At 61.6% G+C, this 13,912-nt stretch overlaps 1 protein-coding gene across 1 annotated transcript in view; it reads right to left on the reverse strand.

Moving 5' to 3' along the window:
• Window positions 1-12,577: 12,577 nt before the first annotated feature.
• Window positions 12,578-13,912, reverse strand: part of Rnf212 (ring finger protein 212) — a 38,743-nt gene continuing 37,408 nt past the window's right edge. The window contains 2 exon segments of the mRNA XM_004847455.3: window positions 12,578-13,206; window positions 13,208-13,409. Of these exon segments, the coding sequence (XP_004847512.2) occupies window positions 13,063-13,206; window positions 13,208-13,409 (346 nt within the window). The 3' untranslated portion in view covers window positions 12,578-13,062.

A 13,912-nucleotide genomic window follows, 5' to 3' on the forward strand; every position in this document is an offset into this window, starting at 1 on the left:
CTCACTTGTGAGGGCCGAGAGCTTGAAAGGCCGGCTGGGCTCTGACACCCTCGGGTGTGACAGCGGCCCCGCCTTCTGGCTTCAAAGGGTGTCCTGGGCCGGCCCGCAGCTGTCTCCGAAGGGCGGGAGTGGGAGTGGACAGCAGAGGGGGGACAGGGACAGCCCCACCCGGTCTGCAGGTCAGAGGGCCTGGCTGGAGATCAGTCGTGCCCCGGGCCCAGGACAGACTCGAGGACCCAGGGGCAGGGACACCCGGGGGGGCTTGGCTCCAGGACCCAGGATCCAGTACCGGGCAGGACCTACAGGGGCTGGTTAGACACAGACATCCGAGTGACCCGGGTGACTGCCAGACCCAGGGAGCGGTGCTGGCAGGGGCGGGGGCCAGAGAGTGGGTCCCCTGCCGGGGTGACATCCGAGGGCTCCCTGTCCCTACACTGAGCAGGGATGTGGCGGTGGCCGGACAGGCAGTGAGACACCAGAGCCTACTCCTAGGATTCGGCCCAAGCCACAGCCACAGATGGGTGCTGGCCATGCTCCTTCAGGGTGGCGCTGGGGAGCAGGGGCCAGGCAGAGGGGCCATTGCTGCCCTGCTTGGGTGCCTGCCGCCTGATGCCCCACAGCTGGGGCCGGGGAGGGAGTGTCCTAGCCAGCTCTGTGCCACCTCTGGACTCCCTTGCCGGGGGCACTGCCCAGCAGAGACTCAGGCTCACCAAGGTCCCTGGCCAAGAATGGGACCCCATGTGCCATCAGCGTGGTGGGTGAGGAGCAGGGCTTGGCTGCCCCGCCCCTGCACTGGGTACGCGGCGGGAGGGCTGGAGGGCTGCACAGAGCAAGGTGACACCACCGCTCGCTCTCCTGGGATCTGCAGCCGCCCTGGAAGGGGAGGAGGAGGTGGGGCAGTTGGGGGCATATGGCTCACTGGGGGTCTGGAGCCCCTGCCACTGCCCTCAGGTGAGCTCCAGGACGGCTGCCCCCCTGTGCCCTGCGTGTTGCCCTTGCCCTAGGCGTCAGGAGAGTGCCAGGCCTGGCCCGGGCAGGGGCTCCGGTATGTCCGGGGTCCAGGCAAGCGTGGGAGGGAGAAGGCAGTGAGGCCACAGCGGCCGGACACGAGGAGGCCTGGCAGAGCTGGGGCCCGGTCCTCCCACGGTGGCTCTCTATGACCTTCCGGAAGGCCTCAGACTCCTGGGCCAGACTGGGGTGAGGAGCACTGTACCCCTGGGGACTGCTGACCCCCGTCCCTCCGACCCCATGGGCCCCTCCCCCCATGTCCCCTCAGAGCCACCTCAGGAGCCCTCGCGCTCTGCTCACCAGGACCTCGGAGCAGCAGCTCTGGGGCACAGGCCGGGCTGTACCTCCAGGAACTTGGGCCACCCAGGTGATGAAGGGACAGACATGCCGGGCAGGTGGGACCCCACTGCCACCCGCCACCCTCAGCGTCTCCAGGGAGTCGGTCTCCATGTCTCAAGGCCCCGCACCTGGGTGGGCGGTGACCGTGTCACAGTGGCTCCTGCCACCCCCCGGCATCGCAGGAACATGGGGAGCCCCGTCCGCCTGGCCTGGGCCCACTCCTCTCCTGCTCTGCCTGGCCTGTGCCTGGGCAGCTCCCAGGGTGCTCTCAGAGTCCTCCTGCGTGGCGGGAGCCCAGGCCGGGAGGGCGATGCCAGTGGCACCAGGCTCCACAGAGCTGAACTTCCTTCTCTATGCACAGCTCTTGTGTGTAGTGTTTTTCCAAAAGCATCCTCTGAAGCGCCTTCCCAGAGCCCCTCCAGGACCATGGCACTGGCCCACTCTGCTCCACAAAGCCCCTGAGATGGCGGCAGTGGGAGCTGAAGCCGCAGCCGGTGAGGGCTCGGTCGGGGCCAAGGCTGACGCCTAGCGCTGGGCAACCGGGTGTCCTCAGGCCTGGAGGGGCTGGGCCAGCAGGGCGAGGACTGGTGCGTGGATTCTTGGGCCATGTGCTTCTGACTGTGGAGTCCGTGCCCCCGCTGGCGTCAGTCAGTCCGTCCTGAGAGACGGACACCTGCCGGGGGCTCTAGCCAGGTGAAGGGGTGTTGCTTGCCGTCGGCTCTGCCCCGAGTGGCCCAGACAGCTTGGATACACTGGTTTGCACTAAAGGCTCACAGATGCACCTGTGGTGGTGGGAGTGTGCGCGGGCTGTGGCCCTGCTTGGCCCTCTCTGGCTCCCCCGCCTCCCCAAGGCCAACACTGAGTACAGGGGCCCCAGTGCCCAGCCCAGGGAGCCGGAGCACAGGCAGGCAGCAGAGTGGATGGGCGGTGGTGAGGGCGCAGGGTGCACAGAGGCCTGAGCTGCTGGGGCCGGGCGGCACCCACGAGCTGCACACAGAGCCAGGCACTGGGCAAGGAGAGCCAGGCGGCCTAGTCACGGCTCCCAGTTGCAGAGCCGCCTGGGGGGAGCCTGGGGCTGGTGCTGCCGGCTCCAGAGCCTAGGAGGGTCTGCCAGGGGAGCCCTGCGAGGCTGGAAGTACAGCCATCACCCACAGGCCCGGCCCGAGCAGCGGCCAGCCCGGGAGCATCCCAGGCCCGGCTGGAGAGCAGGCCCTGAAAGAGGCACAATCCACCCTTTGTTCCCAAGGCAGCCGGGCCTGCAGGCCAAGAGGAAATGAGAGGAGCACCAGCCAGCAACCCTCGCCCGCCGGGCACCAGCCCAGCAGAGCAGCTCAGAGGTGGGGGGTGGGGGGATCCCACCTCCACCCAAGTCAGCCCTGGCTGGCCTCCAGGGAGCAAGAAATCCTGCGGCAGCCCAGGCCCTTGGCTGGGTGTGCAGATGGCTGTGGAATCCAGGGCAGGGCAGGGCCGGAGGCCAGGGGTGCCCTAGGCAGACAGTCCTGGACACATCTGAGTGGGAGCCCTAGATGAGGTCTCAGGAGCAGCCTGCAAGGCATGGGCTAGGGTGCTGCTCCATGCTTGCCTGGGGCCTCTGAGTCCCTGCACTGGATGGACAGGCGCCCAGCACAGCAGCCCAGGGAGCCCCCACTGACACTGAAGGGTCCCCCACCACCCGCATAGCTCCTGTGCAGGCCAGCAGGGCTGGTCATCCAGCAGCATCTGGGGACGATGGCCCAGCCTACCTCAAAGCCCACCTGGCCCGCTACCAATGAGGGTGTGGACATGAGCTTCTCAGCGTGTGCCTGTGTGCAGCACCCACGTGGAGTATGTGCATGTGTGCCCTTGTGTCTGCTGTAGATACAAGTGCCCTGGCCGGCACACACATGTGTAGTCCCACGTGGGCACAGTGTGTGCAGATGTGCCTGTGTGCATGCAGGTCTGGGCGTGTGCCATGTCCACGCATGTGTGAGTATGGAGTGACTATGGAGGCCCTGCTGTTCCCTCCCCATCCCTTCTTCGTGGGCCTGAGGCAGGAGGACCCATGTTCAGGCTCCGAGTCCCCTAGCATTCTGGTGCTCTCGTGGGTGCCTAGGGTCCACAGCGCACACAGCTGCCCACTGGGGTCCCCTGGGCCAGGGACAGCTGCAGGCTGGATGCTACCTCCTCTTTCTTGTCTCAGGACACTATCAGGGCTGAAAGCTGAGCTCCAGAGCCCCTGGCCTGGCTGGTCTTATCTCCAGACCGGGGCTCGTTCCCTGGCAACTCTGCCGGGCAGGGCCAGGCTTTGATCCACTCAGGGGCTGCCGCACCTGGGCATAGTGGCTTTCCTGTCACTGGCTCCCAGGGCCAGCCTCAGTCTTTGTACTGGACTCTTGGGGACAGCCTGGACTTGAAGCCCAGCTGGATGGGAGGGGATGGTCACCCTGTCCTGGAGGTTCAGGCTCCGGTGCACAGACACAGCTAGGTCCTAGGACTGGGTTGCACAGACCAATGGAGCCCTGGATGCTGTGGCCCACCCTGGAGGGCAGGAGTGTGGCCTGTGGCCTGTGGAGTCATGCTCTGGGGTTCTGCGAACCAGAGCCAGGGGTCCTGGGCCAAAATGGCTCCCAATGCCTGGGACCCGGCCCCTACACGGAAGGGTGCACTCTGGGCTGTGTGTGTGTGTGTGTGTGTGTGTGTGCTCCCGCGCACGCGCATGCATGTACATGCAGCAGTTGTACCGACACTGTTCACCAGTGCCACGAAGACTCCCACCCACAGCTCTGGGGCCAGGCCTGGGCCTGCAGGGCCCCACACCCGAGAAGGCCCCACCTGGCATGGCTCCTCCTAGCCATGGCCTCTACATGGAGCTCCTCACATCACCAGCCCGAGACCCAAGGTGTGCCCAGGCAGGAGACCCCAGCCCACCCTCTGACCAGCACCGGGCCGCCTCAGAGCTGCCAGAACCAAGTGACCCAGACTGGCAAGGCACAGTGTCAGAGGGTCGGGGCAGGGCTGGGCCTGGAGGGGCTTGTTACCTGGGTACTGGGTCCCAGGGACCCTGCACTCCTGCTGAAGGACACAGTTTCTATCAGGAAATAGCACCGTGGGCTGTGGGTGGGAACAGACCCTACTGGCTTTGGGGCCCCCTGGCTGTGAGGGGACCTCAGCCCTTTCTGGGGCAGAGGTGGGTGGGGCAGGCACCCACCCTGGACAGGGACCTTCTTCAGGATCCTGGGCTGTGCCAGCAGCCTGGGCTTCAAAGCGCTACCGTTTGTTTGATTCTCGGCACACTACAAAGTGCTGTGACCCTCGCTTGCGGAAGTGCCACGCCCACCAGGGAGAGGGCTGCAAAGCCAACAGCCTTTGTCCAGGGAGTTTGCCGGTGCAGGGTGTGGCAGCCGCTTGCTCAGGGCGGATAGGTAGCCACAGGTCCTGGCCCATGGGTGCAGGCCTCTCCCGGGAAGGGTGTGCGGGGCAGAAGATGCCCAGCCATGGCATCAGCCAGTCCGCTCAGCTGTGCACATGGCTGCTCGAGGCCAAAGCGCCTGTGCACGTGAGCCTTTGTACATGAGTGAGCACACGCATTTGCACTGAGCTTGTATGACTGTGCAAGGCGTCCATGTGTCTGCTCCCAGGAGTGTGTGCAGTGTCTGCACAACTCGTCCTCCCCCAGGGCACAAGGCCAGGGGCACAGGACACCCCACACCCCTCAGACCCTAGAGTCCCAGGCCCTGGGCGATGCCTGTGTGGTGCCCCAGCAAGGGGGGTGTCCTGGGTGCTCCCTGTGTTCTGCTGCCCCTGGGAGGAGGCTCCAAGGTGGCTGCAAGGCTCACTGCAGGCAGACCTTGCCACGCCAGGGCCCCAGAGGTGGGCGTTGGGCCCAGGTCCCCAGCCAGCTGGTGGGAGGCAGAGGATGGGAATGCCCACAGGGAAACTGAACCCCAGCTCCACCGACTGTGCCAGGGCACAGAGGGGTCGGAAACGGCTCTGAGGCTGGACTCAGGAGGGTGGAGGCCAAGGGTCCCGGGGCAGGAGCGGGTGACGAGTTTTGAGGGCAGTGTGAGCCCTGGGCTGCTCTGGAGCTGGCGATCTCTACCTCCTCCTGCCCTGCCTGCCTGGGTCAGATGTATGCCCTGTGCCCTCCACACACTGACTGAGTCCTGGGCCACTGAAGCTGGGCCAGGCCGGGCTGGCTTGAGACTGGTGAGGGCGATGGCTTTGCCAGAATCCCAGCCATCTGGGTGGAGCCCAGCTGCCCCCAGGCGTGGGACCTCCTCCTGTCCCCAGAGGGGCCTCTCAAGGTGACCCCAGCCCCGGGGGGGTCGTGTGAACAGGGCTGTCCTGGCTGTGCCTTTGTGCATCCCCACAATGGCAGAACTTGATGCCGCCTCTCGCATTACCGGACTCAGAAGCTCACCGAGCCCCTCTGCACTGCCCTGATGCAGCTGGCTGGGAGGACTTGGCTTTGCAGAGAAGCAGGCCTGGGCAGCATGCTGGTCCCCAGTGCCCACTGCTTTCTTGTCATCAGAGCCTGTCCTCTCAGGGCCTTGCTGGACAGCCCTGCCTCTGCCACCAGAGTCCAGTTTGAGCTGTAGAATGGAGAAAGCAGATGTACTGGATGACAGCCTGCTGGAGGATGCTGTCCCTGCAGGAGGGAAGCAACGGCCCGGGGCACACACCTTGCTGGAGCACCCAGGGTCTACCTGCAGGCCCACAGCAGCCCCAGCTCAGAGTCAGAGGAAGCCACTGGGCAGAAGAGCCCAGCGAATGGCCAGAAAACACCATGGGCTCTTGGGGCAGGGCCAGCTGCTCCTCCCCACCTTCTACCACCTCCCAAGGTGACCATGCTTGAGGGGGACCATGCAGGGGCTGGGCAGTTTGCATCCCTTGCTTGGTGCACACACATACACATGCACACACATGCGCGCACAAACACACACACACATACATACACATATGCACACACATCAGCTGAATGCCTGGGCTGAGCAGAGGCATGCAGCCCAGGGGTAAGCTCAGCGGTCTGCACATTGGCGCAGTGGGAGCCCTGTGGAGTGGAGGCCGTGGGTGTATGGCTGTGCTCGATTGAGGCCTCTGTTTTCTGCAACCTAGAAGCCCCAGCTTCCACCTGCAGCACCTGAGGGCTCCCGTTGGCCCTGTGCGACTGCCGAGCCTGGACAGACGACTTGGGCTGCTCCCCTCTTCTCCCCCGGTCACCTGGACTCTCGTAGTGACCCAGCCCCTCCATGAGCTGAGCTGACTCACTGCCTGCCCAACCCAGGTAGGCCTGGACCTTAGGGGGCAGGGTGGGCAGAGCTGGGGCACTAGGCAGGTGGCTCCTCTGGCCTCTGGCCTCCTGGATCCTCCCAGGCTGGGCTCTGGGCTCTCGTCTGCTCTCCCACCTGGCTGAGGGCCCCAGTGCTCATGCAGGTAGAACTGTCACCCGAGGCCCCAGACTCCTCCTCCAGCACACCCTGACATCCAGGCCCTCCTGGTGTCTAGGCCTGAGCAGCCAGTGCCTGTGCTCAGCAGAATTTGAAATCACATTTCTCAGTGTGTCTGCGATGGAGAAAAGATATTTCCTGAAGACGGATTCCTGAGGTTTCTAAAGGTCCGTGACTCTAATTACCAAATTCTTTCCACCCTCAAGTGTCTGCAGCTGCACACTTCCGGTCCCTCGAGGAGAGTGTGCCTCTGGCTGGAGATGCAACAGCCCCAAGGGTCCCAAGAGCCAGGCCTCACCAGCGGGGCAGGGACGCCGCAGCCCAGCCTGGCACCGTACCGCTGAGTGGGGCCGGGCCTCTGTGATCAGCTGGATGCCCTGAGTGTGCTCAAGTCTGCGGAGAGACCCAGGGCCCACAGTGCTTCCAAGGCCGTTTTCCTAAGAATGGTGATGGTGACTGGAGCACACTGTGCTTGGGAAAAGGAGGAACTGTGGCCAGCCCTGTCTCGCGCCCAGGTTCTCAGGGTGTCTGCAGCTGACCCTGGACTCACTGGGGCTCTCTGGGGTTTGCCCGCATCATGCCCCCCTGAGCATGCTGGACCTGCTGCCCCATCCCAGGCTCGGTGCCGCACCCAGGACGCAGAACTCAGCCACGGCCTCCAGTCCCCATGAGCCTGTGGCTGGAGCAGTGGCTGCATTGCATGAACCTGATCCCTCCCCAGGTGCTGAGCAGGCTCTGGGCTCCACCTGTGTTCAGGGGGCCTGGTCCTCCTCGAAGCCATGCCTGTGGGGCCCCCAACAATCCTGGCCTTGGGGTCACATGGGCTCTGTTCACCTCCTGGGTGGACACTGTGGGGCAGGGCCCAGCATCAAGCCCAGGACCCAGAGCGCACCCTCTGCAGCAGCCGTGGGCTGCCTCTTGATGGCACCGGGGAGCAGAGCAGACCATGAGAACCCCATCCCTTCCACCTCCCCAAGTTGCTGCTTCCAGTGAAATACATTAGGTAATAAATAAGGTTTTTTGCTTTTTTTTTTGGTACTGGGGATTGAACTCAGGTCCTTGCACTTGCGCAGCAGGCGGAGAAACCACTGAGCTAAATCCCCGGCCCTAAATAAGGTTTTTTGATCTTTCACATTTTTTACATGGTGCTAAGGATTGAGTGTAGGTACAGGCGTCATCACTGAGCTACACTCCCGGCCACAGCCAGTTTTAGGGAAATCAGAGGAACCACATGGGGGTCCCTGGAAGGCACGAAGGGAGCGTCGCTGCAATGGCAGCCGACCCCATGCTCCCCACATGTGGCCACGTGTGGGTTCTGCTCATCACGCTGCCTGCACAGGCCGTCAGCACCACACCTGTGCCCTGGCTGCTTCTCATCACACCCAGCATGGCGATCCCAGCTGGGCCCTCTGGCCCTCCCATCCCGGCAGAGGCTGGCCCGCCCGTATCAGCTCTGTGCCTCCCTGGGTTTGGGTGGTCACTCTTGAAACCAGTGGACGTCAGAGCCTTGGGCTCTTTCCCAGTAGCTGGAGTGGGTTCTTTTCCTATGACCCGGATGGCCCAAGTTGGGCCCAGGTGGCTGGCCTAAACGGGGATGTGCAGCACTGTCTTTCTTGCCAGAGCCTGGGACCCCCTGACACGGTGTAAAGAAACCCGGAGCCAGGCCGTGCTGCTCCTGTCAGTGCTGTGTAGACTCAGTGCCTACAGGGACATCGCCAGAGGGGGTGCCAGACCCAGTGCTCTCCCAGAGGCCTGTGCCCTCCTGGCTCTGGCTACCCAGAAACGGTGAGAAATGGGCCTGTTTTGTCAGAGACACAGCCCGGCTGTGGGAATGTGCAGGGGCCTCTCCCAGAGCACAGCTCCCCACTGGACTGGCCCAGAGGCCCACGGCCGGGCAGGCTCGGGTAGAGCTGTCCTCTAGTCCCGTGAGTGCTGTCCTCATCCCCGGGGCTGCACAGGGGCCATGAAATCAGCAGCCACTGAGGGTTCAGAATGAACTGCGTGTGTAGTGTGTGTACAAGAGTTTGAGTATGCAAGCCCAGAGGATGACGCAAATGCACAAAGCACGCACCACAGTGAAGCTGGGTCTCAGCAACTGGCTTGTCCCACCCACACTGGTGCTGTACCATTTCTGCACGTGATGCTCCTGGCAGAATGGAAATCACAGAAGACACGCGGACACAGTGGGTGGACATGGCGGGGCTCCCTTGGCGGAGCTGGGCTGTCTCAGGGGCGTGGGTGCCTCTCCTGGGCTATGGAGACAGATTAGCCAAGAACCTCTCGGAGGGCCTGGCGGGCCCGGGGTGGGACAGTGAGGACAGTGTCAGGCTGCAGGGCCACCTGCACCTCCAGGGCCAATGCCCTGCCATCTCCGTCCAGTGTCAGCACCAGTGAGCTGGAGTGAAGGCCTGGATTTACCACCTAAGAATTTTAGGAATTTCCTTTTAGTCTGAAAAGAAAACCTGTTCAAAACCTCCCTCCATATTTATAGTTGCTCAGATTTGAAGGAATTTCTGTCCTGTAGGGGAGTGGCAGTGATGTCTCAGGGCCGCTCATGTCCTTGGGCAAGGGGCCAGCCTTTGGGGGTCCTGGTGGGCGGTGCCAGGGGACACTTCTGCCTCCCAAGGTGGCAGAGTGGTTTCTGGATCCATCTCCACATCATCCTGGGGATCTGGAGTTTTCTGGAACGTTCTTCCAACAAAATGCACCATGGGGGCTGCAGTGGGCAGGCGGGGGGCTGGGGGGTCCCGCTCCCTCCGCCCAGGCCTTCCTCATGCTCCTGTCCCCGCTGCCAGGCCCCAGGCAGGGTGGCCCCACCCGGACGTGCCGCTGCAGAGGGAAGGTGCCAGGTCCTCGGCGCCGATCCCGTGAGGTTAATCGCCATGCCGCCCCAGTGGCGCGCTCAGTAGTCTGCTCTGTGTGCTTGGGGGGAATATGCTTAGCTGTCTGTGCTTTCACTATGAAAAGCGCAGTTAGCAACTGTAAATTAATACCGCACTTTACACTCTCCATGGAAAATTTAAAGCTGAAAATGAAATTTCTGCCACATGGCAGGCGATTTCTACTCTGAGAGATGGGAGCCAAGGCAGCGGTGGGGAGTGCGTCTGGCGGGTGACAGCTGCTGGACAGAGCCATGCGAGGCGCCACCTGGAACAGGGGACCTGATGTGGAAGCCGAGAGGCTCTGTGGAGAGGGCTAGCGTTCTTCCAGCAGGGCCTGGGCCTCAGGGACAAAAGTGAGGAGGAAAGAAAGGGCAGAGGAGGTGTGGCCAGACCGACGTGCAGACGTCTGCTGCCAGGAACACAGAGGAGGGGCAGCCGACCTGGACGCAGCGGGGTCTGCACTTTGCGTGGGTGGACTTGACTGCGGCATGAGTGTGGTGGGGACCAGTCCTTGCAGGGCACGTGGCCTTCTCCTGAGACAGGGCACTCGCAGGGTACCTGCTTGTGTTAGATGTGGAGAAAACTGGGTGTATGGAGGACCCAGGTCCAGGTTGGAGCTCTGAGACTTCCTGGTGGCAGACTGGACTAGAACACCTGCATTTGTCATGTAATCATGAACAAAACTGGACTAAAACCAGTCCCTAGGAGGAAAAGCAAAGCCCCCTCACTGGCCCTGTGTCAATGGGCAATTCCCTGAGGGCTGCTGTGTGTGCAGCAACTCCCTGGGGGAGGAGGAGGTCCATGAGGCAGGAGCCAGGTATGGGGGGCACTGCCCTGGCCCACACACTGTGCACCCTTCTGTGGAGTATCGAGGGTCTCTTCCTCATCCCCATGCCCGTGCCCTACCCTAGCCAGTCTCCCCTGAAGCCCTGACCCTCAGGCTTCATACTGGGGACCCTGCTGGCATCCCTCAAACCCATCTTTCCTGGGACAAGTGTGGCCTGGTGCTCAGTCCTCCAAGGCCTGGGCGGGGCCTGGGGATACCTGCACCCCCCTCACCCCCCAGGTCCAGGCCAGTGCTGGACCCCAGAAGGAGTTGATTTCCTCCCTCAGCCTCAGGTGCAATCTGGCACTGAAAGTGAGGTGTTAAACGGGAACCAGCTGGTAGAAGAGGGGTCAGATAGTCCCTGAGCCCCTGCTGGATGCATCACACTTAGTGGATGAGGGATGAAGCACAAACAGCAGGGGTGGGCCCACTATGCAAAGCAGAACGGGAGTCTGCCCCCCCGAGAAGCCTGCCGGGTCCCACTGTATCTGTCCTAGGCACCCAGTTCCTGAAGGCAGCAGAGACTAGAGTGGATTCTTGTGCTGATGAGTGTGCCCACAGCTGGTGCCCTGTAGAGGGCTGGCCACGCACCAGGAGCCCAGAGACTGACCTAACTTCCCGGGTGCTCTCTGCAGTTTCCTGCGGCTGCTCGAAGCTTGCACAGAGCAGCACTGAATAGACAGCTGCTCTTACGGAGAGGAATCTGGTGTGGTGTCCTCTTGAGCACCAGGGTGCAGCATGGCCATGCCACCAAGTGCCCTCCTGTGGGACGAGGCTGCCAGACATTGCTGTTAAACAGAAGATTTTAGCTGTCTGTCGACCAGCTATGAAATTTAACTTTCTCACTGCACTTAAAGTGACCATTTTACCACTCCATTTACAAATAGCAGCATTGTTGGTGGCAAACATCCTGAAGGAAATCCTGTTTGTTCAGTTTGGACAAGAATCATGTTATTTCTCAGAGAACATTGTTAATTCTTGATTCTGACTCCACTAATCAATCAAACTTGGGATTTCATTCCTCCCGGCTGGGTCCCTTCTCAGACAAAAATTTCTTACTTAAAACTCAGAAGCACAGCAAGGTCAGAAAATTACAGTGAGAAACGTGCCAGAGCCCTAGCCTTCTGAGCACATCCCACTGGCAGCTGTGTGGCAGAGGGGTGCTGTGACCTGCGCTGCACAGTGACTGGCAGGCAGTGGGCACTGGGTGGCCACCTCCACTCCCCCAGGGCTGGCGGACCTCAACGGCTGACTGCAGCTCAACTGTGAAAAACAAGAAACACAGAGCACCACAGGCTGAGAACACAGCACTGAGGCTTTTGTCTAGAAAGCAGTGTGAAGCAGTGGTGGGAACTGAGGTTGTCAAGTCACAGATCAACAACCAGCGGGGACCTGGGACCCAGCTCTCACGGAGAGCGGGACAGAGGAGGAGGTGGCCGGCAGCCTGCATCTGGCAGCGAGGGCTCTCACAGGAGCCCTGGGAAATGCCACAGGCAGGGCCTGGCCCGCAGGCCCTGCAAGTCCACCTGCATTTGGCACGTGGCAGACCCGGGACAGGCTGGAGGCAGACGCTCTCCAAGGTATTTTTACTATTTATATTTCACATTTAGCCTCTACTCCAGTGTTTAAATAAACATATATTCATTATTCAGTGCACAGGGAAAACATCAGAATTAGGGATAACACCTAGAAATGGGGAACAGGCCCAACAGAACCGTATGTTAGTACAGGAACTGCGAATGCCTGACTAGCACACAGTTCTGGAGGAAGTAAACTCTCAGTGCCTTCCTAAAGGACAGCACACATGGGGCTCCCCTCCTCCTGCAGCCCCAGCTCAGGAGTCTCATGGCCAAGGCCAGGGGCTCTGGAGGCCAGTGTGACGGAACAGGCCCCCTGGCATGGCCTGTCTGCAGAGGCCACTGCTCCTCTGTGTGCCTGTGTCTCACAGCTGCTGTGGGCCAGCCGGAGCTCTTCAACAGTCTGTAGGCAAATGCAGAAGGAAGGCATGAAACTAGCTCTGCACACCTTTCTCAGCCTGGGTGGGGAGCCCCATGGGTGGCTCTGGAGTGCGAGCACCTCCTGCTGGGAGGGCTGGGGCATGCTGCTTGTACCCCAGGCTGGCATGGGCACTGCAGGTAGACACAGGAGCGATACCACCCCACAAGGGACGAGGCAGAGCTGTGCTGTGCTGCTGCCTTCCTGGAAAGCGGGGACTCTGTGCACAGTGCTCATGGGCCCCAGGAGGGTCTGAGGTGCTGAAACACAGCACAGAGAGGTGGCCAGACAACCAGACTGTTTTATTCAGTTACACTACTTGACAAGCTCAGCCAGAGCAACAGCCACATTCTTCACAGAGCAGCACAAGCCACCAGGAAGAGAGACACTGAGGGAGGTGCAGCACGCGGACCGCTCATCTCCCCTGCATCAGCTCCCAGAAGGGAGTAGGCCCTGCAGGAGACATGGGGTCACAAGAGACAGGTGCTAACCTCACAAGGATGAACACAAGAATGCAAATGCCACATGAGAAACATGCTGGGGTAGGAGTTCATTCCTTTAAATACATGTTTTTAAGTTTCAGGTGTCACAGGAGCCCTTCCAGAGCAGGACTGGTGTATCTGTAAGACAAGAATGAGTCACTACGGTGCTTCTGAAAGGCTAACGACTTCTCCAGGGCCCGCGTAGTCCTGGGCCTCCAGGACGCCATCTGCTCAGGCACTCGGCTTGAATGCTCCTCTGCCAGGCCTCCCCTCTGTCTGAGGGCACCGGCCTGTGCTTTGCCTCTGCAGCAGTCCCGGGATGCTGATGGGCGGCCGGGGCCCATCCCGGGTGCTACCAGGGCCAGGGGAGCCCCCTCTCCCTGCTCTGCCAGGCAGCTGGGACACCGGAGCTGGCGATGGAAGCTTGTAGTGCACCTGCAGAGGTGGGACCCTGGCAAAAAATTCAACAAACAGAGTCACAGATGCATCACATGTCTCTGGTGACAATCATCTAAGCAGAGTCAAAAGCACACTCAGCACACAGCAAGGTCCGTGCTGAGCCCGGGCTGACAGTCACTATGCAGCTAATTCCTAGAGCCCTCGAACAGCCTGCCCTGGACAGGCCTTTCTCAGGGACCCCACAGCCCAGAGCCCAAGCCCCAGCCCTCCTTTATGTAAGTCACACACAGTGAGCAGAGTTGTCCCCACACAGCCTGCCCCTTCTCCCTCCTGAGGCCCATGTGTGCCCTTCTTCCTGGGAACCTCGAGCAGCAGCCTCCTCTTTCAAGGCAGTGGCCACTGCTGTATCCTCCACGCCCGCCTCAGACACAGCCCAGTACTCCTGGGCAATGGGCGCATCTCTGCCAGCCCGGACCCACCCTGCCTGCCCTTGGCCAGAGAAGGACAGAGAACAGGGCTGTGGCACAAATCATCACAAAATGGGGCAGAGAAGCT

The sequence above is a fragment of the Heterocephalus glaber genome, unplaced genomic scaffold (genome assembly GCF_053883595.1).
Source record: "Heterocephalus glaber isolate CG9 unplaced genomic scaffold, H.glaber_assembly_v1.0 deba00001509, whole genome shotgun sequence".
In the NCBI taxonomy this organism is placed as follows: Eukaryota; Metazoa; Chordata; class Mammalia; order Rodentia; family Bathyergidae; genus Heterocephalus; species Heterocephalus glaber.